This window comes from Vulpes lagopus, chromosome 4 (assembly GCF_018345385.1).
Source record: "Vulpes lagopus strain Blue_001 chromosome 4, ASM1834538v1, whole genome shotgun sequence".
NCBI classification, from domain to species: Eukaryota; Metazoa; Chordata; class Mammalia; order Carnivora; family Canidae; genus Vulpes; species Vulpes lagopus.
Window position 1 is genome coordinate 67,858,976 of NC_054827.1, and position 25,045 is coordinate 67,884,020.

The 25,045-nt window shown below is 38.6% G+C and overlaps 2 protein-coding genes across 34 annotated transcripts in view; one reads left to right on the top strand and one right to left on the bottom strand.

Moving 5' to 3' along the window:
• Positions 1 to 21,413, bottom strand: part of PPIP5K2 (diphosphoinositol pentakisphosphate kinase 2) — a 99,117-nt gene extending 77,704 nt beyond the window's left edge. For 12 of the 31 annotated variants that reach the window (XM_041751194.1, XM_041751197.1, XM_041751198.1 and 9 more), the window contains exons 1-9: positions 21,197 to 21,411; positions 15,532 to 15,888; positions 10,930 to 11,125; positions 8,533 to 8,623; positions 6,844 to 6,929; positions 5,407 to 5,561; positions 4,078 to 4,179; positions 2,363 to 2,524; positions 741 to 862 (exon numbers count right to left, since the gene is read on the bottom strand). In XM_041751194.1, the coding sequence (XP_041607128.1) occupies positions 741 to 862; positions 2,363 to 2,524; positions 4,078 to 4,179; positions 5,407 to 5,561; positions 6,844 to 6,929; positions 8,533 to 8,623; positions 10,930 to 11,125; positions 15,532 to 15,669 (1,052 nt within the window). In that variant the 5' untranslated portion in view covers positions 15,670 to 15,888; positions 21,197 to 21,411. Of the gene's footprint in view, positions 1 to 740; positions 863 to 2,362; positions 2,525 to 4,077; positions 4,180 to 5,406; positions 5,562 to 6,843; positions 6,930 to 8,532; positions 8,624 to 10,929; positions 11,126 to 15,531; positions 15,889 to 17,331; positions 17,471 to 21,196 lie in introns of all 31 variants that reach the window. The other 19 variants (XR_005987211.1, XR_005987213.1, XR_005987212.1 and 16 more) reach the window with 4 other exon arrangements.
• Positions 21,414 to 21,515: 102 nt separating this feature from the next.
• Positions 21,516 to 25,045, top strand: part of GIN1 (gypsy retrotransposon integrase 1) — a 29,170-nt gene continuing 25,640 nt past the window's right edge. Inside the window, exons 1-2 of one of the 3 annotated variants that reach the window (XM_041751204.1) lie at positions 21,516 to 21,607; positions 23,129 to 23,380. The gene's annotated coding sequence lies outside the window, so the exon portion shown is untranslated. Of the gene's footprint in view, positions 21,608 to 22,856; positions 23,381 to 25,045 lie in introns of those variants that run through there. The other 2 variants (XM_041751205.1, XM_041751206.1) reach the window with 2 other exon arrangements.

The following is a 25,045-nucleotide window of genomic DNA, read 5'->3' on the forward strand; positions in this document are numbered from 1 at the left end:
AGGTCAAAGGATATAAAAATGGATTTCTCCATGCAGTAATTTCTTTTGGGTTCACTTGATAATCTCATGAGATAATCTTTAAGTGATATATGATAATAGAAAGCAGTATTTTTTTTTAAGATTTATCTATTTATTTATTTGACAGAGCAAGAACGAGAGAGCACAAGCAGGGGGAACAGCAGAGAGAGAAGAAGCAGGCTCTCTGCCAAGCAGGGAACCAATGTAGGGCTCAGTCCCAGGACACTGGGTTCATGACCTGAGCCAAAGGCAGATGCTTAACTAAATGAGACACCCGAGGCGCCATGAAAGCAGTATCATTCAGAGGAACCCTGAGTTCCAAATATTTCTATTTTACTCTGCTTACTTTCATGAATGTTCATTTTATATCTTAAAAGAAAATGAAACCTTTTCAACTGTAATCATATTGCAGAACAAAGTAACCTAATAAATTATCTATAATAATCATTATATAACACTTCTAAATCTAGAAGTTAAAATATCGTTAAGCCTTCATCTATACTGGTCACAAATCAATCTGCCTTTGCTAGCTAACCCAAAGTATAATTCAGGATTTGGCATGGTTCTTTGAGGATGTCATTTTTATGAACATTGGTTTTTATTCTAGAATGCTTATAAGACCCTGATCATTTGATATGTACAATTATTTGGATTCTGAGTAGCTGCTATGCATTAGCTGTAACAAAGATAAAGAGGAGAAACATAAAGAAAAAAATCCTTACCCAAGTATTTTTGCACAATCATCATAATACTTCATGGAGTTTTTCACAAAACTGAAGCCATTGACATCACAGACATAGGACTGTCCATTGGCCCGTAACAAATCAAAACCACAAACTGTTTGCTATTTAAAATAAATTATAAACTTTAAAGTTACATTTGAATTAGGATTCACAGTTTTTCTTATTACAACATATCAAATTTTATAAATGCCTAAAAATGTACTATTGCTTATTAGTTGATTTCATAGTAAGTAATAAATGAAATTATTCATCTGTAACTTGAGTACTCTGAAAATATATGAAATCTACCATATGATCATTTGAGTTCCCCCATGAAATAAATACAGAACAAAAATGATTAAGAGATAAGAGGAGCCAAAAAATAACATACTATGTTATTAACATAATAACAGTAATGTTATACTATTACAAGATGTTCTTCAAGCAACAATTAAAAAATAAGAGTAAAACTTTCTAAAGGCTTTGTTAAATTTTGTTATAGTTGAAATTATATCACTTTAAAACAAAAAAGTATAAAGCAAAAAATAGTTTTAAAGATATGTCCCACAGAAAATGTCCAATTATCTCTATGAATCCTTTTTTAAGAGATTTTATTTTTAAGTAATCTTTACATCCGATGTGGGGTTCAAACTCACGAACCCAAAAATCAAGGGTCACAGGCTCTATCAACTGAGCCAGCCAGACATTCCTCTCTGAGTCTTTTAAACCCTGACAACTACATCCCTGTGAGCACCTGAAATAAATTTACTTTATTTGGGAGAAGAGAACAATTAGTTGCAAGGTATGAATTTCCTGCTCAGGCTCCAAAAATTTTCTATCTTCTGCATTTTATATTCAAATCCTCATGTTAGTATAATGTGATTTTAAGTCATGTCTTTTGGAATCCTGTATTATAAAACTAAAACAATTTATATATAGTTCTTAAAATGTATTGAAAGGCTAATATTCCTTCCACAAAAGTGACTTCAAATTATTAAAACATAAAGTATTTATAATTTAATACCCAGTAACACACTAGTCTTTATGCTATATACCCAAGACAAGACTTCAAGAGGTAAAATTTATCCTTTAATAATAGCTGCAAGTTGTACTACTTCTGTATAAGTCTTTACCACAAACATTAGTGGAAGCCTAATATATTTATATAGACTGAGAGAATGAGTCAAATGTTAGAAGTAAAAAGTTTTCTTTAAGAAACATATTTGTATTGCTTTTATGAACACATTTTATAATACACAACAAACAGGCTAAAGGATGTACTGACAAAGGTAGAAGACTGCTAAGGACCTTTTTTATTCAAAAAAACCATCATTTATCAATTCTGAGTAAATAGTACTAGTACTCTTAACCAGTTGTTTTTACCATGTTAAATAATACCTCTAAACACTGGTTAATGCTACTGTTTTAGTTAAGTTTTCCTCCATCATTTCAATTTCTGAATTGGAAAAATTCCTTTTTATATTAATACAGAAAGAATATAGAGAAACAGTATCTTCTCATTTTACTTCTCCAATTAAATGCCCATATAACATTTCTTCTACTCAAAAAAGAAAATTAGAATTTCTTTTACAGGGGTCTGTATGGCCTGTAAAACATCTTACCTTAAATGCAAGGCAGACTTTCCAGGCAATTAATTTCTCTCGTGCATTAAGAATAACAGGGTATCTAACTTCTTTCCCCTCACTGTCTCGTTCCACCTTGCCATCAAGAGCTGGAGATTTTCGAGCTTCAGCATGTGCATAATCTGGACCCACTGTATAAACCTTTCATAAATGTTAAAATATGTATATTAAAAATTTTATATATTATTTTAAATGTATTAAATGAAAAAAAAAACAGCAGACAACAAATCAAAAGATAATCAACAAAAATACTTCAATCTTCAGACTATTCTTTTCACACTTCTATTTCACATGCCAAAATTTTTAATACATTGGAAATGTAATTGATTACATGGCAAAACAGGTAACGTGAAGGGCGCCTGAGTGGCTCAGTGGCTGAGCATCTCCCTTTGGCTCAGGCCGGGATCCAAGAGTCCTAGGATGGAGTCCCACGTCGGGCTCCCTGCAAGGAGCCTGCTTCTCTCTCTGCCTATGTCTCTGCCTTTCTCTATGTGTCTCTCATAAATAAATAACTAAAATCTTAAAAAAAAAAAAAAAGCCTGGAAACATGAAGTTCCGTTCCCTACAAAGAATGATTATACTATGCATTATAAAGGAACATGAGGTTGTAGGGGATGTGATCTTTTCCAAATTTTTTTAGCTTAACCAAAGGGAGGTCCAAATAATTTAAAATATTACAAATGGAAGTCATGGCCAAAAGAAAGAGTAAAAAAATGGGAGTGGTGGTGAGGGACAGTATATACTGAAAGGCAGACACAAGAAAGCAAATAGCACCGTAAGCAAAGGTAATTAACACAGAGGTCAGAGGCATGAAAGAGCATGATGCATTCAGGTAAGTTATCTGGTGTTATTTATACTGTAAGAAATAAGGTCCATAGGGCAGACAGAGGACAGATTGTGAAATATTCTGTATGCCACCCTTATTAACCGCATTATTATCCTATGGTCAACAAAATCCACATGAGAAATTTTTAATGAGGTTCATGATAAGGTATATACCTTAGAAAAAAAGGACATTGTCATTAGAGACTTGCTAAAGGCAAAACAATTAAGACCTTATCTGTGACCAAAGGAAATCAAACATATTTTTATATTACGCTACATTTGCTGCAGATCTCAGATCATTTACACTAATCAATGCTTAGAAACTAGTGGCTATTACACCCTTACCCACTATATTTTATTGTTTAGTGTTCTTTTATTTATTTTTTTATTTTGTTTTAAAAATTTTATTTACTTATTCACGAGAGACACAGAGAAAGGCAGAGACAGGAGAAGCAGGATCCATGTAAGGAGCCCAATATGGGACTCGATCCTGGGACTCCGGGATCACACCCTGAGCTGAAGGCAGATGCTCAACTGCTGAGCCACCCAGGTGTCCCTTAATGAATGTCCTTTTAAAAAAGCACATATACATATTATTACATCACAAAGTTGGTTTTTAAATACTTTTCTAACTATATTTCAATAAAATTTGTCTCCTCTGGCAATCCTGCTTTAAACATTTAAGAAAACTATTCTTAAAAAAGGGTCTAAAGGCTTCAGACTGCCAAGGGCATTTATAATACAAAACAGATTAAGAATCCCTAGTCATAAAGAGATTCAGAATAGAGTCTATCCCCGGGGTTAATCACTTTTTCTGATATCACTGGTAAACTAAATACAAAATTAAAATATAATGTAATCAATCCTACCTTCACATCAGTACCATCTGTGGGCATAAACTCTTCATATATATATGAGCCTGTTTTTCGTACATTGCTTTCTGGGGAATAAACACTACTTCTACTGCCGATCTGAAAAAGAACGATATCCGCAAATATGAAAACTAAATTATTCATCTCATTTTTATAATATAACCTTCTTACCATGTATTTCCATCTTAGATATTACCAAAAAATAAAAACAAATGTTTGACATTTATCATATAGTTGAGACTGTATTATTTTCTGCTGTAATTATAACTTACATGTAAGTCAAATCGTATAAAAAATACCAAGAACAGTAAGAATAGTGTTCCTAAGAGTGGTTCCAATCAACCATGTTGTTGCATGTAACCCTCATTTGTTCACTTTTACCACTACAGAATTTTCCACTGTATAAATACACCATAATTCATTCATTCTATCAACAAGTACTTAGGTTGTTTTCTAAGCTTTAGCCAGGAGAAGTGTGTTGCTTTGAACATTCTTTTAAGTGTTCCATGTGCAAGAGTATTTCTAAGGTATATGCTACAAGTAGAATTAGCAGGTGACAGAATTACTAAGTGCTCATATTCAACTGACAAAAATAATGCCAAAATATTTTATGAACCGTTTTAACAATTCAGCGTCTTCTAGCAATGTATGTAAGCTCCCACCACTCTATACCCTTGTCTATAATTGGTATTGTTAGACATAACACTTGCCACTAATGGATATAAAGTAGTATCTCACCGTGTTCTTACTTTGCATTTCCATGGTTCCTTGTAAATGTACGTGCACTTTTAATCTTACTGTATGGTCAAATTATGATGCTAAGAGGTAAGAGGCTCTATTAATTTACATCTCTGCCAACATTTGGGTTTGTGCTTGTTTTCCAACTATCTCAATGTTTTTGATCCTTGCCAATCCAAAAGGTACTTCAATGTCATTATCTTTTAGACTTCATTTGCATTTATTTGAGCATATTTCATGTATGTAAAAGTTATTGATACTATTTTTGTCTATGAATTTTCTATCTTGGGGGCCATTTTTTTAAAGACTACTGACCTTTACCCAAATTTCTCATAAGCCAGATACATAAGTGGAAGGTAGAGATAAAAATGATTTTCTTGGTATTTTGTAAGTAGAAATTTCGCATAAACAACAGTAAATAACTAAAATGATGCCTTGCTTTTCTAACAAAGAAGGGTATCAGTTTTAATTTATCCCTGAATGATGCAGTCTTATTTAATCTTAGAGTTCTACTAAATACTTGATTACTTTTAGTAAAATTTGTACAAAGTATTAAGAACAGCATTCCCTAGGATAACAAAGGTTTACCTTTCGAAAAAGTCTTTGACTTCCACCACCAGCAGACGTGGGATAGTAAATGTAAACATTGTGATCCTCTGCACTGACTGGCTTTTCTACAAACGGCTTTTGAAAAACTTCACCATTTACTTCTACATGATCTTCCCCTTCAATCAGATTGCATTCTAAAAATCAAACAGTGGGAAAAATTACATATTGCATATTGTCTAGATATAACATTATTTTAAAAGCTTTTACTAGAATAGATTATATAAAGAAAACCTTGGATAATGTATGATTTGATTTTAATTAAACATTTATGCAGGGGCAGCTGGGTGGCTCATTAGTAAAGCATCTAACTCTTGGTTTGGCTCAGGTCGTGATCTTATAGATTGTGTGAAATAGAGCCTTAGTGTTGGGCTCCACACTGAGGAAGGAGTCTGCCTGAATGAAGATTTGCTCCCTTTGTCCCTCCCCCTATCTCTCCAAAATAAATAAATAATTCTAAAAAAATATTTATGCAAACAACATACCCCACTATTTATGATTCATGACATTAAAAACTATAGTTATTCTTCAAAATCTTACAAACCTGTCATTTCACTTTATCCCACAGAATCAAAGTTACATATGAAATGATACCAACAAAAAAAATTGAAAAATTTTTCTAGATTGCTACCATATTCTGAAAGTTGTATGGAATCAGTTGTATCATAGATACCACAAAACATGAAATTGTTATTAATGTAACCTATATAAAGTAATCCAATTAGGAAGTTAATTTTTTACCTCTAGAAAAATGAGAGAAGTTCCCTGTTACTGATGATAAATGCTATATCTAGTTTTCAACAAAAGTTGCTTTAAGGTAAAAAAAAAATCATCAAAATTCTCCAAAATAGTCTTACCAGAATATTAAATAGTAAAGCAGATAAACATTTATCTTGGCTTGTCAGACTGTTATATATAACTTACATGCTATGTTTTAGATAACTAGAAAAATGAAGCAAAGGGTACTTTAAGGTATTAAGTAATACTTCTAAGTTTCTAGTCATCAGAAATTTAATTACGGTATCCTAGCATAAAGTTTCTAATCCTGACTTCAATAGTCATAGATAAAACACTTACTTATCCCCAATCAATACAAGATGATGAAATATGTAATTTAAAAACTCTTCGATTCCCAGATGTCAAATGTAGACCACAGAAAAGTAGGATAGATAACTCTTAAATTATTAGTGGGCCTTTCAGTTTATTTACTTTTTATTTTTTTTATTTTTTATTTTTGGCCTTTCAGTTTATAGTGCCAAACTTGAACTGAATGTAATGCATACTTGGCTTTATTTTTATTTTTTTTAAGTAAACAGAACTATGAGTTCTCTGATTTCCTTCTATTTAATTATAGAAAAGAAGTGCCTCGAAAGTATGTTGGTGACAAAAGGAAGCTTGCTCAAAATCTCATATTCTTACCTTTGGGATTATTTGGGTCACGGTTCAAAATTGCATAACGAGGAAGTAAAATACCTTCAGCTTGAAGAATACTATACACTTCTCTTCTGAAGAAAAAGAAAACATCTTTTATTGTTTTATTGCTCTACTTTAATGGTACATTACTATTGTATTATTTAAAAAGGCATAGATTTCAAGTCTTTTATTTTTTAAATAAACAAATCATGTAAAATATTGAAAATGTCTAAGGGAATGTTCAGCCATATTAGAACAAAAATGGACACACAACACTTTATGTGGCATATTAAAATACTAATGTTTAAAACTGGGAATGTAAATGTATAAAAAAAGAAATGGTTAAATACAGAGCTGCTACAGGGCAATGACAGACTATTACCTATTAAAAACTTTATACTCAAAGACTATTTAACGACATAGGAAAATGTTCATAGTATTGTAAGACAAAAGTGACCCTAATTTTGTAAAATGTGAATGTATGTACATATTTATTTCTATATGAAAAAAAATTATATAGGGACACCTGGGTAGCTCAGTAGTTTAGTGACTGGCTTTGGCCCGGGATCCTGGAGTCCCGGGATCAAGTCCCACACCGGGCTCCCTGCATGGAGCCTGCTTCTCCCTCTGCCTGTGTCTTTGCCTCTCTCTCTCTCTCTCTCTCTCTCTCTGTGTGTCTCTCATAGATAAATAAAATCTTTAAAAAAAAGAAAAAAATATGATATAGTATCAGGGTTAAATGCCTTTAATGCTTTTATTTTTCAAATTTCTTAAAGTAAATATGCATTATGAATATATTTATAACATAAGCATTTATTAATATGTAAATCTAGGAACAATATTTTAAAGTGTTAGATATTGGGGATCCCTGGGTGGCTCAGCGGTTTAGTGCCTGCCTTCGGCTGGGGCATAATCCTGGAGTCCGAGGATCAAGTCCCACATCAGGTTCCCTGCATGGAGCCTGCTTCTCCCTCTGCCTGTGTCTCTGCTCCTCTCTCTCTGTGTATTTATCTCTCATGAATAAATAAATAAAATCTTTAAAAAAAATAAAAAATAAAATGTTGGCTACTAATAATGTTACTACCTGGAGGAATAGGAAAAACCCCAAAACTATAGGGCCTTATACTTTATAAAGCATTTTCACACATGTAATCTCATACTGCAATGCTAACACAAAAGAAAATGTTGGTGAAATTATAAAGGTAGCTATCAGAGTGAAACATCACTCAAACAAAATATATAAATTTATTTGTATTCCAGTTTCTCTCAGAAATTCGTGCTTTTGGCTTGTAATATGAGTGCTAAGATATGTAACGAAATATTTTTCAAAAAAGTTGCATTTTACCATTAAAGAAAATCTAGTTATATTGAGTATAACCCTAATTTCATCATCAGTCACATGGCAGAGAAGTTGCTCATAATTTTCAATGGTTCAGTAGGCTATGGAAATTAAACAAACCTGGTTTAAGTCCTTGTTCCACTATTGACAGAACTACTTGTGACTTTGGGCAAATTAATTCATCTTCCTGATTCTCAAGTTTCTTCATCTATAAGACTGGGTATAAATACCTATTTCTAAGTATTTTAGAGGATACCACAAATTAATGTATATGAAAACACCTGATGCCAGCTTATAGTAGACACTAAATAAACGTTAATTTTCCTTCCCTTAATTCAGCCATCTTCATCACTCACCTATCTTGTATGAGATACTGCATATTCAAGTCATTGATTACAAATGGATTCCTGAGTTTTGCATAGGCAACTGCTTTGTCCAGTGGAAATCCTAAGAACACATATTATTAACATACTCTGTACAATCTCAAGGTAAGTTGATATCTATAGCTTTACCAATTTGAATTTATGTCACTTCCCATAAAAGGTTAATTTCATTATGCTTATAACTGCTTTCCATATAAATTGTGGAAAAATAAATATATAAAACTTAACTTGTACTATTAGTAAGTCTTATTTTTTCCTAGTTAATTTCATTGATAAGGCACAAGTCAGTGGTTATATAACCGAATTCAGACCCACTGACATCTTAGCCAATGACTAATTATTCAAAGTCACCTAATAAAAGGTTATGATTACCTCATACACAAAGAGAAATCTGTATATAAATATATTACAATCACTTGGTGATTTTTTAAAAAATATGTGTAACTTCTTTCATTTTAGTTTGATATTTATACATATAAATTGCTGATAATTCAAAGAACTGCATCTTTAAAAACAGCAAAAACAAAAGTTAATTTACATACAACAGATATGCCATAAATATAAAATATATGAGCAGAATCATACTTGCTGTTCCTAGGTATCAGAAATTAACTCCCTAAAATTTCTAGACTTTGGTAAAATTACTACTTACATGGACAACAAAACAAATGGCAGATATGGTAAGAGGTCTAAAAAGATTCCAAAGCATTTTAATGATTATACTGTACTCTCTGTATTGACAATTTTATCCATCAATACATACTATTAAGAGACGGTTTGGCAGTATACCAGAGAGTCTAACAAAGCAGGAAAATCCTGGCTCCATCTTTCATTAGCTATGCGACTCTGGGTGAATTTATTCAACATCTCTAAGCCCCTGATTCTCAGCTGTAAATGAGTATTATACTTGTCTTACCTAGTAGAGTTTTTGAGGAACTTGATAAAGGAATGTATATAAAACACTTAGCATAGGACCTGATAGTAAGCTCCCAATAAATATCATTATTCCTTAAATGACAATATCTTAATGAATAGCTTATCTAAGGAAAAGAGTAAAAATCAGTAAGCATGCATAACTTTAGAATTTAACCTTGCCTACTACAGTATACCTGTGAAGACACTGTTATCTTGTATCATTATCAGAACAGTTGGAGGGGAAGTAAGTACTAAGGCATTAGTTAATAAAACTAAACAAAAAACTATGGTCAGTTAAAAAAGACTTATTCCCTAAATTCCTCTTGGTTTTTAAAATTTAATAAAAGCTCTCTATACCAAGAATCACTTCCACAAATTATAAACCCTTCTAGGTTTGTAAAGACTCTGAGGAGAATTAATCACTTGTCATCAAGATACCTCCAAGTCTATGATTTAAAGCATCCTAACAGAATTCAGCACAGAGGAACCTCTGTAACAGTTCCCTGCTTCCGTGTTGTTAAAGAGGAACATTTTCCTTACAAAGAGACAGTATATGGAATATGACCTTAGACAGCACCTAGTTTTTACAGGCAAAAAATCAGCTTTGGAAGGAAGAACCATGTGGTAGTAAGGCAAGATCACCTTACCCTCAGGGATAAGCCAATTTTAAGATTCCCTGAAATAAAAGACTTAAGTTTAATAAAACAGACCAGGGCCTTGGCTTCTCTACAGACTATATAGGAGCACATAAAGTCTCAGCCATGCTCCATCCCCTTGCTGAAGGAAAAGTTTCTTGAACACCTAGCTAAAGTGAAACTTTAACACAGCTAGAGATTACATTATTTTGGTAACAAAGTGATTTAATATGAATAAAAATAACTATGCACACATCTTTTAAATTACAGTTCTTAGAAATTCACTTAATTCACAGATTCTGAGGTTACAAATTTTCAGATATTCAGTAATGATTTTGATTAGTGGGTCTCATTATGAAGGCATACTATACCATTAAGTAATACTTAAGTGTAATTAATATTTGTTTGATTTACAAAAGAAACCAAGTAAAATTGAAATTTCAAATATTAAGTTCTTTGGAAATAAAATATGAATACTTGCATTTGAGGAAAGATAGATCATTTTATATAGGGCAAAAGTATAGGGCTTAAAATATCCAATAATTCATGAATTCAAAAATCAGGTCTTGGAAGAATGTAATGGAGGGGAAAAAATTTCTTGGTATAATTGATGAAAAAATGAAATATAAAGTTACATATACACTATAACAATAAATTTGTTTAAAAAATACAGACAAAAAATGACCAAAAGAAATTTATCAAAATGGTAACATCACTGATCTCTGAGAATGGAGTTTAATTTTATTTTATCTAATATTCTACAATTAATATGTATTAGGTCTATTATAAGAGGATAAAGGGAGTTCCCATTCTCTAATACCTTTAGAATGGAACGAAATAAGACAATCACATAAAGGCCAGTTTTCTACTGGTTCATTCAAAATAACATCTTCTTCAAATACTACTACTGTGATATATTTAAATAAGGAGATCCGTTCAAGAATTTCCTTCATTGGTTTGGATTTGGACTTCTTTGCCATGGAACATATTCCAACCACAATCTGCCTTTCCGGTGGCTGAAACAGAAAGAAAACAACAAAAAAATTAGGTTGACTTAATACAAACTCTAAAGTAGACCAATATGTTTTTCAGAAGCAGATGAGTGATGTGATCAATACAAATGACACCTTAACCAAAAAAAAAACCCCACATTTTTCAAAACTATATTTTTGTTATAATAAATAACAAATAATAGTTGGCTAAAAAGGTCTGGAAAACTTTCACTTTCAGGACATCATTACTATTTTCATTCTGATTTTAAACTTAAACAGGTACTCCTTCCTTAATTGTCTCTAGTACTTAATGACCTTCCCCACAACAGAAAGAGGAAAATGAAGGCCAAAACCTATCTAATCCAAGTGAAAAGACCAATGAGAGTGAGATAAAGAATTCTCTTGCTTAAAAAAAGATATTCTGACTATAAAGCTATGTTATACAGTGTTAAACTATTTTTGTAGCTTGGCTTTGAATTGGTTGATCACCAACGACAACCTGGAAGAAAATTTTGGAGAAAGCCAAACTGCTAACCAAGGTGTCAATGCTCTTTGAAATTCCAATCTTCATACTCAATATTCCTATTTAATGGTGTTGCTCATCTTTGGTACCCGTGCTACAGCTTAAAGGTTATGGTTTGTCCTAAAACTAAAAAAGCAGGATATAGAAATACCTTATGAGTAGCTCATAGATTTACAAAATTACTCAAGATTCATTCTGAGATCTTTGCATTCAAGTAATTAAGAGTTTTATCAAATAAATAGAGCTGTGCCCAGTTGTTTTTTTTTTTTAGTTCTCCCTCCTCCATATTTTTATATTTCATATATTATAATCTGAGCTCAAAAGTGTTTTCCTAGACTTTCTCTTGTTATAAATCTTAAAATTGGGTAACATCAGATTTAAACTGCTATTCTTCTTTACACCTAAAAGTAGATTTCTCCATTGCCTCTTCTGACTCATATGAAATTTAGAGATCAAATTAGTATTGAATTTGATTGTAAATCCTAATCTCCCTGGGATCTATTTTTCCCACCTTGATCATCCACTTTTATGTTCCCTTATTTAATTCTTTCCTGATCAAAAGCCTCTACATAGTTCATGATGTTCCTAAAGAATACTTCCTCAGCTAACAAAAGATATTTGCAAATGGTATATTCATTAAGGGGTCAATTTTTAAAATATAAAAAGAATTCATACAACTCAACACCAAAAAAAATCAAATAATCCAATTAAAAAACAGGCAGAGGACCTTAACAGACATTTCTCCAAAGAAGACATACAGATGGGCAAAAGATTCTTGAAAAGATGCACAAAATCACTAATCATCAGGAAAATGCAAATCAAAACCACAATGAGGTATCACCTCATACTAATAAGAATGGCTAGTATCAAAAAGACAAGAAATAGCCAAGTGTCGCTAGTATGTGGAGAAAAGGTACCCTTGTGCACTGTTGCTGGGAATGTAAAATGGTGTGACCCCTGTAGAAAATAATATGGAGGTTCCTCAAAAAAATAAAAATAGAAATACCACACACATGACCCATTAATTCTACTTCTGGGTATTTACCAAGAAAATAAAAACACTAAGTTAAAAAGATATGTTCATTGTATCATGATTTACAAGTGCCAAGATACGGAAGCGACTTTAAGCGTCCGTCAATAAATGAATGGATAAATATGTAGTATATATATATTACTCAGCCATAAAAAAGAATATAACCTTGTTATTCACAACAACATGGATAGACCTACAGCATGTTATGTTAAGTGAAATAAGTCAGTCAGAAAGACACCCTATGATTTCACTTATATATGGAATCTAAAAACCAAAACGAATTAAAAAAAAAAAAAGACTCTAATACAGAGAACAAAGTGGAGACTGCCAGAGGGAAGAGGGGTGGTGGGATGGGTAAAAATGGTGAAGGGGATTAAGAGGTACAGACTTCCAGTTACCATATAGGTAAGTCGCAGGTATGAAAAGTACAGCACAGGGAATATAGTCAATAACGGTAACTTTTTAAGGTGACAATGGTAACTACACTTATCATGGTCCACATTTTTATATAATTGCAGAATCACCACATTGTATAGGTCAAACTATTATGTCAATTATACTTCAGTTAAAAAAGCATTCAACCTAACATACCCTATTGCTTTACAATTTAAAAAAAGCTACTAAGTTCCATTTTATTTATTATAGATCTATTTAATTAATATCTACTATTAGCTAAGATGAACTAGAAACTGCCAAGTTTAAAATGCACAAATAAACCTGCATTATTAAGACAAAATTATAGAATTTTCCTATTAGGTAAAACCTTGGAAGTGAAATAACTTTTTAAAGAGATTTATTTTGTTAGATTTAGTGTCTAAAATGAAATTCATACCTCTTTTTTATTTTTCTTAAATTCATACTTTTAATCTTAAAAACAGGAGAATTAACTGGAACAAATTATTAATCTATAGGCCAAATAAACCAAATCGAGTTCCTCAAAAGTGACAACTATGCACCACAAATGTGAACTCAATTTAATTAGTACCAAGGTTCCAAGAATTACACTAAGTGCCTAAAGTTAGATACATAGAAACTACCTAACCTCAAAGTGCTATGAATCGAAAAGATCACAGCAATAATGTAGTATGTTATGGTACATGGAATACAAGTATGTATGTCAAATATAAAAACAGTACTGAGGGGGCACCTGGATGGCTCAGGTCATGATCCTGGGATGGAGCCTCATGTCAGGCTCCCTGCTCAGTGGGGAGTCTGCTTCTCCCTCTCCCCCTGCTCGTGCACTCTCTTTCTCTAATAAATAAATAAAATCTAAAAAAAGAAAAAAAAATAGTACTGTGGAAGAAGTATGCAAGTCTACAAGGAGAGGGAGAAGAATAGGGAATATGAGCAAGGTTCTGAAGAATGAAAAACAGTTTACAAAGTAACCCCCAGAAAAGGGCATTTCATAGAGATAAAAGAGTACAACAGCAAAGAGGCATGGTACAACATGGAATAACATGTGAAAAACAAAAATTTGATATTGCCGAAACATAAAAGGTAAGGGAGGAGAGACACGTACAGTTCTAGATATAAGGGACAGACAAAAGTCCTTATGTGTAAGAAATGGACTTGACGTGTCAGTGATGTTTACGGTATGTTCAGATGATAGGGGCAGTAGAGGCTGAGTCAATAGTACTTTCTAGCTTAAGTCAGAGAAAAGCTGCTTTTCTGTTGCATTTACTGGACTTCTAGATAACACTTCAGATGATAGTTTTCTGAAAATCATTTTTTTTTTCTGGGGTGAGGTGGGGGTGGGATAGGTTTTCAGATATGTGTAAGCGCACTGTGAAGTGTTAAATAACTATGAAAAGGATTTAAAGGATCATCCATTAGGTATTTTTGGGTTTTTTTTTTTACTACCTTTACCAAGTATAACAGGTTTTGGTTTGAAAACAAAATTCTCAGGATGCTTGGGCAATTCAGTCAGTTAAGTGTCCGACTCTTGATTTCGGCTCAGGGTCCTGAGGTCAAGCCCTGCATCAGGGTCTGCACTCAGCATGGATTCTGCATGGGATTCTCTCTCCCTCTCCTTCTGCCCCCCCTACTGCTCTCTCTCTCTCTTTCTCTCTTTCAAAGAAGTAAATAAATCTTTCTTAAAAAAATCATCTTTTCAACTGGAAATATAAGAAAAAACAAACATAAGTTTGTATGTTAAATCAGTTTTCACAGTAATCTCTACGTCTAAAGGGAAAATAAGAAAAATATTGAGCTAATATAACTAGAGTTAAATGAACATAATAAATGTGTGTTATTCCTAAAGATGCACCTATGGCTATATATCTTGGTAGATCAGATCAAAAAGATAAGATTTGTGCACTTATATACTCCTCTGGATCCTTGAGGTAGCCTCTCCTTCTAGTCACACAGTTACAGGCTTCTGAAGAGTTAATAATAAATAAGGCTATATTGGGTCAACCACCACTTGTACTGACAATGTGACAAACTTAACAAAGTTGGCGAAGTCCTTCTTCAGTACCTTTAAAGTTATTTCTTTCAACTTACTTCTTTATGTTGATGTACTCTTTAGGTACTTCTACATACAAGAAACCCTTTTGGTACGGCCCTGATTATTCTCTCCTTGCCATGTTTTTAACTGAATCCTCTGTTATGCTGGGCCTATCAGTGAACATTTGTGAAAGACACTGAAGTTAACATAATCAAACAAATGAGAGGTCTGACACCTAACTGGTTTCTTGATGCACACCGTAGGCTCAATAACGTTACTAAAAATATGCTTTTCAGCACAGACGATTTCCAACAAATTTCCATGTGCAAAAATGTCTTCCCAATTTAGAGAGTTTATTAGTTCACCTTACAGTGATTAGTAAGAAGCCTATACGGTATTGGTCTTCTCTCACCACACAAACAACTTACAGACTCATCCTCTTCCTCCTCATCTTCATCAGCATGGTGGAAGAAATGCCGATAATTTCCCGAGTTTATTTCTGTATCTTCAGGCCCAACAAAGAATCTAGGGGCTTCACTCATTTTTATTTCATTTGATACAGACATAAAGCACTACACTAAAACTGCTTCTAAATAAACCATTCTCTCTAAACTAGCTGACACATAGGCTGCAGCTTGTTTCTGCTTATACAATCACTTGAAATTGTGATGACAGCTAGTTGGCAAATGTTCTTCTGGTCTCAGATAGCACTGCTTCGTTCTTGACGTTTAAAAGACAAAGAGCGAGGTTACTGCTTCACTGAGTTGATGCCGCAGTCTTTCTACCTAAAATGCAATGAAAAATTAATTTTGGAGACTGTACTTCAAAAACATTCAAGTAAAAGTAAAATAACACTCGTAAAATCAGGACCAGTAACTTGATGCATACCTTCAAATGAAATAACATTTCTTTCATAAAATTAAAAAATTAGGCTCTGATCTTCAAGAATCTACATTTTAGCAATTTGACAAACTGATTCAAAATAACAAAAGGATAGTAACAAGATAACGAAGTAACAATAACAAAAAATACTAAATTCTTTAAGTCCAGAAATATCTAACAAACGAGAAAATCATTCAAATTATAACAAAAGTCCATTGAAAGCTAAACACCTTTGTAGGAATACCTGAATAGAATGGAAAAAAAAAAAAAACCCAGTAATATGGGTTTAAAACCCACTGACAGCTTTAATCAATTTTTAAAAGAATTTAACTTGAAAGTTCAGTTTGCAAACAGGTTTTATTTTGGTTTTTTTTTTGTTGTTGTTGTTGTTGTTGTTTTTTTTTTTTAATGGAATAAAACCTTTCTGGATTCTAGTCTCAAAAAAAAATCAACTAAACAAGATTAAATATAAGATTTCATTATAACAGCTCTTAAACTTTTACAAGTCAAAAATTCTTTGGCTAACCTAATAAAATCTACAGATCCTCTCCTCAGAAAAAAAAATATACATGTATAATAAATTCTGCACACAATTTTTATGTGATTGACATCCAAGCTTTTCCATATAAACTGATGCCTATCAACATCAGTATTAGGGCAGCCCCAGTTGGCTCAGTGGTTTAGCACCGCCTTCAGCCCAGGGCCTGATCCTGGAGTCCTGGAATCGAGTCCCACCTCAGGCTCCCTGCATGGAGCCTGCTTCTCTCTCTGCCTCTCTCCGTGTGTCTCTAATGAGTAAATAAATAAAATCTTAAAAAAAAAAAAAAAAAGAACTCACATAATAGTGATATCTCAAAATATTGTTTACCAAAGCTATGTATATTATCATTCCTTGGTCACATTAAAAATAATTACCTACCAAGATGAAACTACATAACAATCAACTTGATTACTGGTAAGATAATTATTTGATCAAATATTCTTAAGAGTTGGATTATAGGTTAGCTAAAACTGCAGTGCATAACACCAAAACTCTTATTCCTAAAGATCTAATTCTAGTTTAACTGGTGGCTCCGTTAAATATTAAAACCCTCATGTACATAGCCAGACTTGACTTTATGGAACTTTCAAATTAAAATTTCACAGTGTTATGAAATATTAAACAGTTGATTTAAAAATTAAAGTAGGAAATACTGGTTCAAAAGACAAACACTACTCAATGCTGATTGGAAAGTACCATGCTACTAAAGCATCTACACTCGAAGTGGTTCTCAAACTTCATACATCAGAATCACCAGGAGGGCTTGTTAAAATACTAAACTAGAAAGTCTTAAAGGAGGACTCACTACTCGAAAAATTCCAACATGCTGCTGCCACTGCTCTGGAAATCAATCACATTGAGAACCACTGCTCTAGGCCTTGACAAAAGTGCGTTAGAAAGCTTTTCCTGATAGTTGCTCAGTTCTGCGTCCTTCATGCCACCATCTGTAAAATGGGATAAACATCCTAAATTATTCTGAAAATGAAATGACAATGAAGACACAACAGCAACTAGCACAAGGTAAGCATTTAGTAAATGTTAGCTATTTATCTATCTTGTTGGCTTTTATAATTAGGACTGAGATTCCTGACCTAACTTAACTGACACAGAACAAATACAAACAACTCAACTTAGAAGGGTGCCTCCTTACCACCCATGTAATGATGCTATAGAAACTCTTTTTTGCCATTGCTGCTGCTGCTGGAGACCTCATCACATGGAGTCTTACCACTACTGGACAGTGCTTGACACTATCCTGAACACTACTGCCTGGAGTAAAAACACTCCTCTCCTTCACAAACCTACCATGGTCCAAGCTACTCAGTCCTTAAAATGACGGCATGGGTCATCCATCAGTCCTACGTGGTATTCAAAACCCTCCTCTCTTGATGAGCTGGAACAGACACATGACCAATTTTCCTGAAATCCTAAAAGCATTTTCCATTGGAAACACTGTTGTCAATGTTAACTCCAGTTCCAGGGCACTATTACTAATAGCTTCATAATACATTATTAAAAAGGCTTCTGCATGCTGGCAAAGGCAGCCAAGCATCAGTTATAAGTTCATACAAAAAAGTCCATGCCAAGTTTCACAAAACCCTGGAATTGATGTTTTCCTTCTTTCAACATTCATGCACTATTTTTTTTTGCTGAGCCCGATTCTCCTCCTCCTTATAATTCACTATTGTCCTTGAGAGTTCCAATTTCTCCTTTCATAAACTCTGAAGTCCTCAATAAAAGCTTTTCCGACAACTGCCAACCCCTCCGTGCACATCAGCATCTTTCCCACGCTCCATGACCCACAGCATTTGGGATATATCTTTTCAGTGACCTGTTTCCATTAGAGTTAGTGTTTCCCCTCCTCAAATTTTTATTGTGAAAGATTTCAGATACTCAAGGAAGCTGAAAGAATGGCTCACCATACATATGCACTCACACATCCACCACTAGCCTCAACGATGGCTAACATTTTGCTGTATTTACTTCCTCCTTATACATACGTATACACGTAATCTTGCTCTATCATTTGAAAGGTACAGACATGGATATACTTCGTTTCTATATACCCTAGCATGCATCTCCTAATAAGGACATCCTCCAATATAACTAATTATCATTTCCACTTAGGAAATTTAATAGCTCCCTATTATTAATTATATGTAGTTGTGTCGGGGGGTTTTGGAGAACAAGGGCCTCCTCTGTATATTCCCAGCACTTGATCAGTTGGTGCACAGCACTTACGTGGGTGACCGACAAATGTCCCACCAATCGTCAAGTGTAATATCCTCCCAGCTACCACGAAAGGCACGAGTTTAAGACTTAAAAGAGCGATATTTGCGATGCAACTTTGACATCTTCGCCACATCAGTTTCATCACCTGCTTTAAACCAAACCACACGGCTGTCAGTATTCTGGTTTCTGAACTGTTTGATTCTGCGCCACGACAGGAAAGCTCCAGGAGGACAGACATCATTTCATCAGACCCATACACTGGAATACTGAATTTTTTTTTTTTTTAATGAATACGTTCAACCACAGAAAAATGTTAGCGAAGAAACTGAAAGCAACGAAGCATCAATGGCAAGACAACAATAGTACAGCGGTTAAGAACACAGATTCTGGAATCTGAAAAATGTGGTTTCTAATCCAGGCTCACATGTTTACTAGTTTAAAAAAAAAAAAAGCTTAGGACGAGTTATGTGGCCTCTCTAAGCCTCAGGACCTACTTCTTTGAAAATAATCATAATTTAATCTACCTTGTGGGACTGTTATAGGAAAGACATATAGGAGAAAATATGTAAAGCACTTGCCACACTTTAAGAACTCAGTTAACACCAGTTATTTATTTATTTATTTATTTATTTATTTATTTATTTAATGATAGTCCCACAGAGAGAGAGAGAGGCAGAGACACAGGCAGAGGGAGAAGCAGGCTCCATGCACCAGGAGCCCGACGTGGGATTCGATCCCGGGTCTCCAGGATCGCGCCCTGGGCCAAAGGCAGGCGCCAAACCGCTGCGCCACCCCGGGATCCCAATGCCAGTTATTTTTTATATTCAATTGGCCTGGGGCGCCTGGGGCGGGGGGGGGGGGTATGTGGGGGGGGCATGTGGGGGGGGCTCAGCGGGTGAACACCTGCCTTGGGCTCAGGGCGTGACCCCGGGGATCCGGAATCGAGTCCTGCATCCTCCCTGCAGGGAGCCTGCGTCTCCCTCTGTCTGTGCCTCTCTCTCTGGGTCTCTCTTCAATAAATAAAACGTTTAAAAAAAAAGAGTTCAACCTGCCTGAAACAAAAAGTGTGCTTTACAGGGAGGAATTTTCAAGAGCAAAAGTAGACGCGGAGCGAGGATGCCAGCCACGCCTTCCTGCTTCCCCCGCTAGGCCTTCCAGCGCCCCAGGGCAACACAAGCAACACCCACTTGAGTGCGAAGGTCGCCACGTCCCAGGAGACATGCTCCAGGGGCGCCCACCCGCGGTCCTCCTCCCGGTCCTCCTCCGGGGGCAGGCAGTCCCCGAGCTTCTGTTGGGTCCTTCACACCCGAGGGGGAGGCGGGGGAGGGGAGGAAGAGGAGGAGGGTAGGGGAGGAGGATGAAGGAAAGGGAGAAGGGAAGAGGGAGGAAGAGGGAAGTGGGGGGAGGAGGGAGAGGAGGAGGAAGAGGAGGGAGGAAGGGCAGGAGGAAGAGGAGGGAAGAGGGAGGAGGGAGAGGAGGATGAGGAGGGAGGAGGAGGAGGGAAGAGGGAGTAGGAGAGAGGAGAAGAGGGAGGAGTGGGGGGAGGAGGAAAGAGGGAGGAGGGAGAGGGAAGAGAGAGGAGGGGGAGGAGGGGGAGGAGGAGGAAGAGGAAGGAAGAGGGAGGAGGAGGGGGAGGAGGGAGGAGGAGGGAAGAGGGAGGAGGAGAGAGAAGAGGGAGGAGTGGGGGGAGGAGGAAAGAGGGAGGAGGGGGAGGGAAGAAAGAGGAGGGGGAGGAGGGGAGGAGGAGGAAGAGGAGGGAAGAGGGAGGAGGAGGAGGGGGAGGATGGGGAGGAGGGAGGAGAAGGGAAGAGGGAGGAGGAGGAGGGAAGAGAGAGGAGCGGGAGGAGGGAAAGGAGGGAGGAAGAGGACGGAAGAGGGAGGAGGAGAGAGAAGAGAGAGAAGAGGGAGGAGGTGGAGGATGAGGAGGGAGGAGGGGGAGGGGGGAGGGAAGAGAGGAGGGGGAGGAGGAAGAGGGAAGGGAGGAGAAGGGAAGAGGGAGGAGGAGAGAGGAGAGAACAGAGAAGAGGGAGGAGTAGGGGGAGGAGGAAAGAGGAGGGGAGGAGAAGGAAGAGGGAGGAGGGGGAGGAGGAGGGAGGAGAGAAAGAAGAGGGAGGAGTAGGGGGAGGGAGGGAGGAGGATGAGGGAGAAGGAGGATGAGGTGGAGGGAGGAGGAAGAGAAGGAGGGAGGAAGAGGAGGCGGAGGCAGGGGAGGAGGGGGAGGGGGAGGAGGAGGAGGAAGGGGAGGAGGGGGAGGAGAAGGGAGGAGGAGGGGGGAGGATGGAGGGGGAGCAGTCGCGGAGCCCCTGGGGCCGGGGGTCAGCGCCCGGCCCCGCCCCCCCGCCCCGAGGCTCGGCGGTCCGGGCTCCGCGCAGCCCCGAGGCCACGGCGGCCCCGCGCTCCGGCAGCTGCTCCGGTGCGTCCCGGGGCTCCGAGCTCACCTGCTGCCGCTGCAGCCGCCGAGCCCGTGCGGCCTTCGGCTCCCCTCGGATGGGCGAGAGGGACGGAAGCGTTCCTGAAGACTGCGGCCGTCCCGCTCCACGGAGCCGCCCCCCGCCCCGCCGCCTCCAGAAGCCGGGGAAGGGCCACGCCGAGCGGCCGCCGAGCCCGCGGGAGCGCCTCCCTCGCCGCCGTCACGCCTCTCCCCGCGCCCGCCCGGGTCTCACACACAAACCCCACCGGGCGGAACCATTTCCGGCGAGGGCCCGACGGCGCCGCACGGCCCCTCCACCCCGCCCCACCCTATAAAGGCGCCCCGCGCTTCAAGTCGCCAGCACTTCCGCTTCCGGCAGCACCAGATAAGTCGCGAGAGGACGCTTAAAGGCTGTCGTTTGCGTTTAGGACCACTTTCGGTGAGTGGTCGCTCCCCTGTGCTTTGTTGTAGCGGCTGACTTTTTTTTTTTTTAATCTTTATTATTATCACGTTAAAGTGAGGCGTCACCTGACAGGAATTTCAAAATGATTTGCATCGACTAGTTTTGAGGACGGGTTTCGCTGAGCGTGGAGAGTGCGCAGGCGCTCTAGCGGCGGGCGGGCCGTGGGCGGGCGTGGCGGCGGCTCCCGCGGCCGCCGGGCGGGAAGGGGCGAGCCCCGCGGTCGGGCGCGGGCGGCGGCCCCGGCGTCTCCCCGGCGGTGGTCGTGCCGAGCGTGGCTGCGTCAGCGCCCTCCGACGTCGACCGATGAGCCGTTAGAAGTCCCCGGGAAAGGAGCGGCGGACCCGGCCGCGGGCAGGCTGAGGAAAGTTGACCGCCGCCCTCGGCCGGCGCGGAGGCAGCCCCACCCGCCCCCACCCGCCCCCACCCGCCCCCACCCTCCTCAGCGTAGCTGCCCTTTGATCTGAAGTGTCACCCTTTTGCCCCAAATTAAAAGTCTTCCATGTGGGGGAGACGGGCGAACCCAAGGGAGTATCTGGCCCCGTCGTTTTTAAAGGAAACGGGGAAAAAAATGCTACCTCCACGTGGGGTTTCCTTCCATGAGCTTTTCTGAATCAAAGCAGAGAAGTATTTTTTTTTTTTTAAAGATTTTATTTATTCATGAGAGAGAGAGGTGGAGAAGCAGGCTCCATGTACGGAGCCCGACGTGGGACTCGATCCCGGGTGTCCGGGGTCGTGCCCTGGGCTGCTGAGCCACCCGGGCTGCCCTGTCCTGAGATTTAGAAGTCAGTTTCTTTTTTAAAGATTTTATTTATTTATTCATGAGAGACACAGAGAGAGAGAGAGAGACACAGGCAGAGGGAGAAGCAGGCTCCATGCAGGGAGCCCGATGTAGGACTCGGTCCCGGATCTCCGGGGTCAGGTCACGCCCTGGGCTGCTGAGCCACCCGGGCTGCCCCCCAAATCAGTTCTTTTTTTTAAGATTTTATTTATTCATGAAAGACAGAGAGAGAGGGGCAGAGACACAGGCAGAGGGAGAAGCAGGCTCCCTGCAGGGAGCCCGATGTAGGGACTCGAGCCCGGGTCTCCAGGGTCAGGCCCTGGGCTGAAGGCGGCGCTAAACCGCTGAGCCACCAGGGCTGCCCTATCCTGAGATTTAGGAGTCAGAATTCCTTTCTTTTTTAAAGATTTATTTATTTATTCATGAGAGAGGAAGATTCCATGCAGGGTGCCAGGTGGGAGTCGATCCCAGGTCTCCGGGGTCACGCCCTGGGTCGAAGGCAGGCACTGCTAAACCGTTGAGCCACCCGGGCTGCCCGAGAAGTTGGTTTTTTTTCCAGGTGGAAATGCGTTTTATCACGTGTGGCCGGGGAGGCATCGTCGTTGGTGGCATCTGCAGGTTGAGGAGGAGCGTCGGGGCCGTCGGTTGAGGCTTCGCAGGCCTCGGGGGCCTTGCGTACAGTTTGTGCTCTTTTTTTATTTTTGTTTTTTATTTTTCAGAGACGGGAGTAGGCTAATTCAGAAGCGAAAAGTCTGACGACGAGTTAAATCCGTTTGTCGAGCTGTTGCGGATTTTTGAGTCTTCCACTTAAGAGGGGACACGGGCGGGTCACGACCTTCTGGAGACCCGGGTGGTGGGGCTTGCAGGGGTTTTGCCCGGCGCGCCCCTCCCGCGAAGCGATGCCTCCCCGCCTCCCCTCCTGGCGCACGCGAGACCCGAGGCGCGGAGCTGAGTGATCAGTGTCCCCGCAGGTACTGACTGCGGTGTGTGACGTGGGGTCACCGCCCCCACATTCGACCCTGGCTGCCCCCTGGCTGGCTAAATGAGGAGGTGCCATCCGCCACCTTCACCCCACCCCCTTTTTCTCATCCCTACATGTCATAACACACAAGTACCCGTTTTAACACAAACTCTTAAAAATAAGAGCATGTTGAAGGAAGGCTTGATCTTCGTTTTTTTGTGTGACTTGAGCGACTTACCTCCGCTGTCTAGGATACTTTGGTTCAGTGTTTGGATGTAGGAAGACATTGATGTTTGTTCTGATACTACCACAGCGTGAAGTCGTGTCTTATCGCATTAAGTACTCAAAAGGTTTTTAGGGATCAAGTGGTGGGTGTGCTTTGAAAAGGGAAAAAAAAAAAAAAAACACCTGCTGGTCTTCACAGTATTCCTGCATATAAAGGCCGAGTATTAGCCGCCTACTTTAACCTGTGTAGGTGGCTCTCCTGTTTGTGAACTGATTTCTCCTGTTGTACTTAAGCCCGCGGACCCTACTAGACGGGAAACTCGTTATTCAGTGTACAGATTTTTTTTTTTAAGATTTTATTTATTTATTCATGAGAGACACAGGCAGAGGGAGAAGCAGGCTCCATGCAGGGAGCCCCATGTGGGACTCGATCCCAGGACCCCAGGGTCACGCCCTGGGCCTAAGGCGGCACAAAACCGCTCAGCCACCCAGGGATCCCCACAGTGTACAACTCTTGTCTTCAGAGATTCCTTATTAGCAGTAGAACATAAATAGACATTACCGTAAAACATTGATCATCAGTGAAAAGGAGATCTCCAAATCTCTTTCCTCATAGATAAAGGTTTTGAGAAAAGAAAGTATTCTGTCTTACTTTGAACAGCTTGGTGTGAATGATAACGCCTAAATGTTTTAGTGATAATTGTATATTGAATAGCCACTTGCAGAGGACTTTTTGAAAAATATTTTATTTATTCATGAGAGCCACAGAGAGAGAGGCAGAGACACAGGCAGAGGGAGAAGCAGGCCCCATCCCAGGTCTCCAGGGTCACGCCCTGGGCTGAAGGAGGCGCAGAGCCACTTGGGGATCCCCTTTTTCGGACCCTTAATCTCGTTGATCCTGTTACTTATGAAAAAAGAGAGATAACTATTATTTTCTTCTTTGAGATGTGGATGTTGAAGCTCAGGTAACTCATCCACTAGCAATTTTGACTCCCAAAAGCCATGGCTTCTTAGGCATACCCTACTTACTCTGCCGTGTATATGCGAGTGAAGTAATGTGTCCCTAAGTGAGATAACAATTATCTTTGGAACGTGTGCTTTTTTTTTTTTGTTTTTTTTTTGATTCACTGCCATCTTTCCTATGAGAAAATGGCAAATAATTTTTTGTTCATTTACAAATAGTTGAACGGCCCACTGTATCCCAAACTGTGTGAAACAATGTAAACATTAAAAATTAATAAGACTTTCTCGTTTCTTATATGTGATCTGAATTATTAATTACATAGTCATTTTATAACCTCCCTAGCAGAGGCTTGAACCAAGTATTAGAAATCTGAGGTTGACAATAATTATGTTACCAGTGTAGGGGGGCGGGGGGGGGAGCCAGCAGGAAACTGAAGCAAAAAAAACAAGGTATAAATGTAAGTGAATGGAGATTCATGTTGTTGCT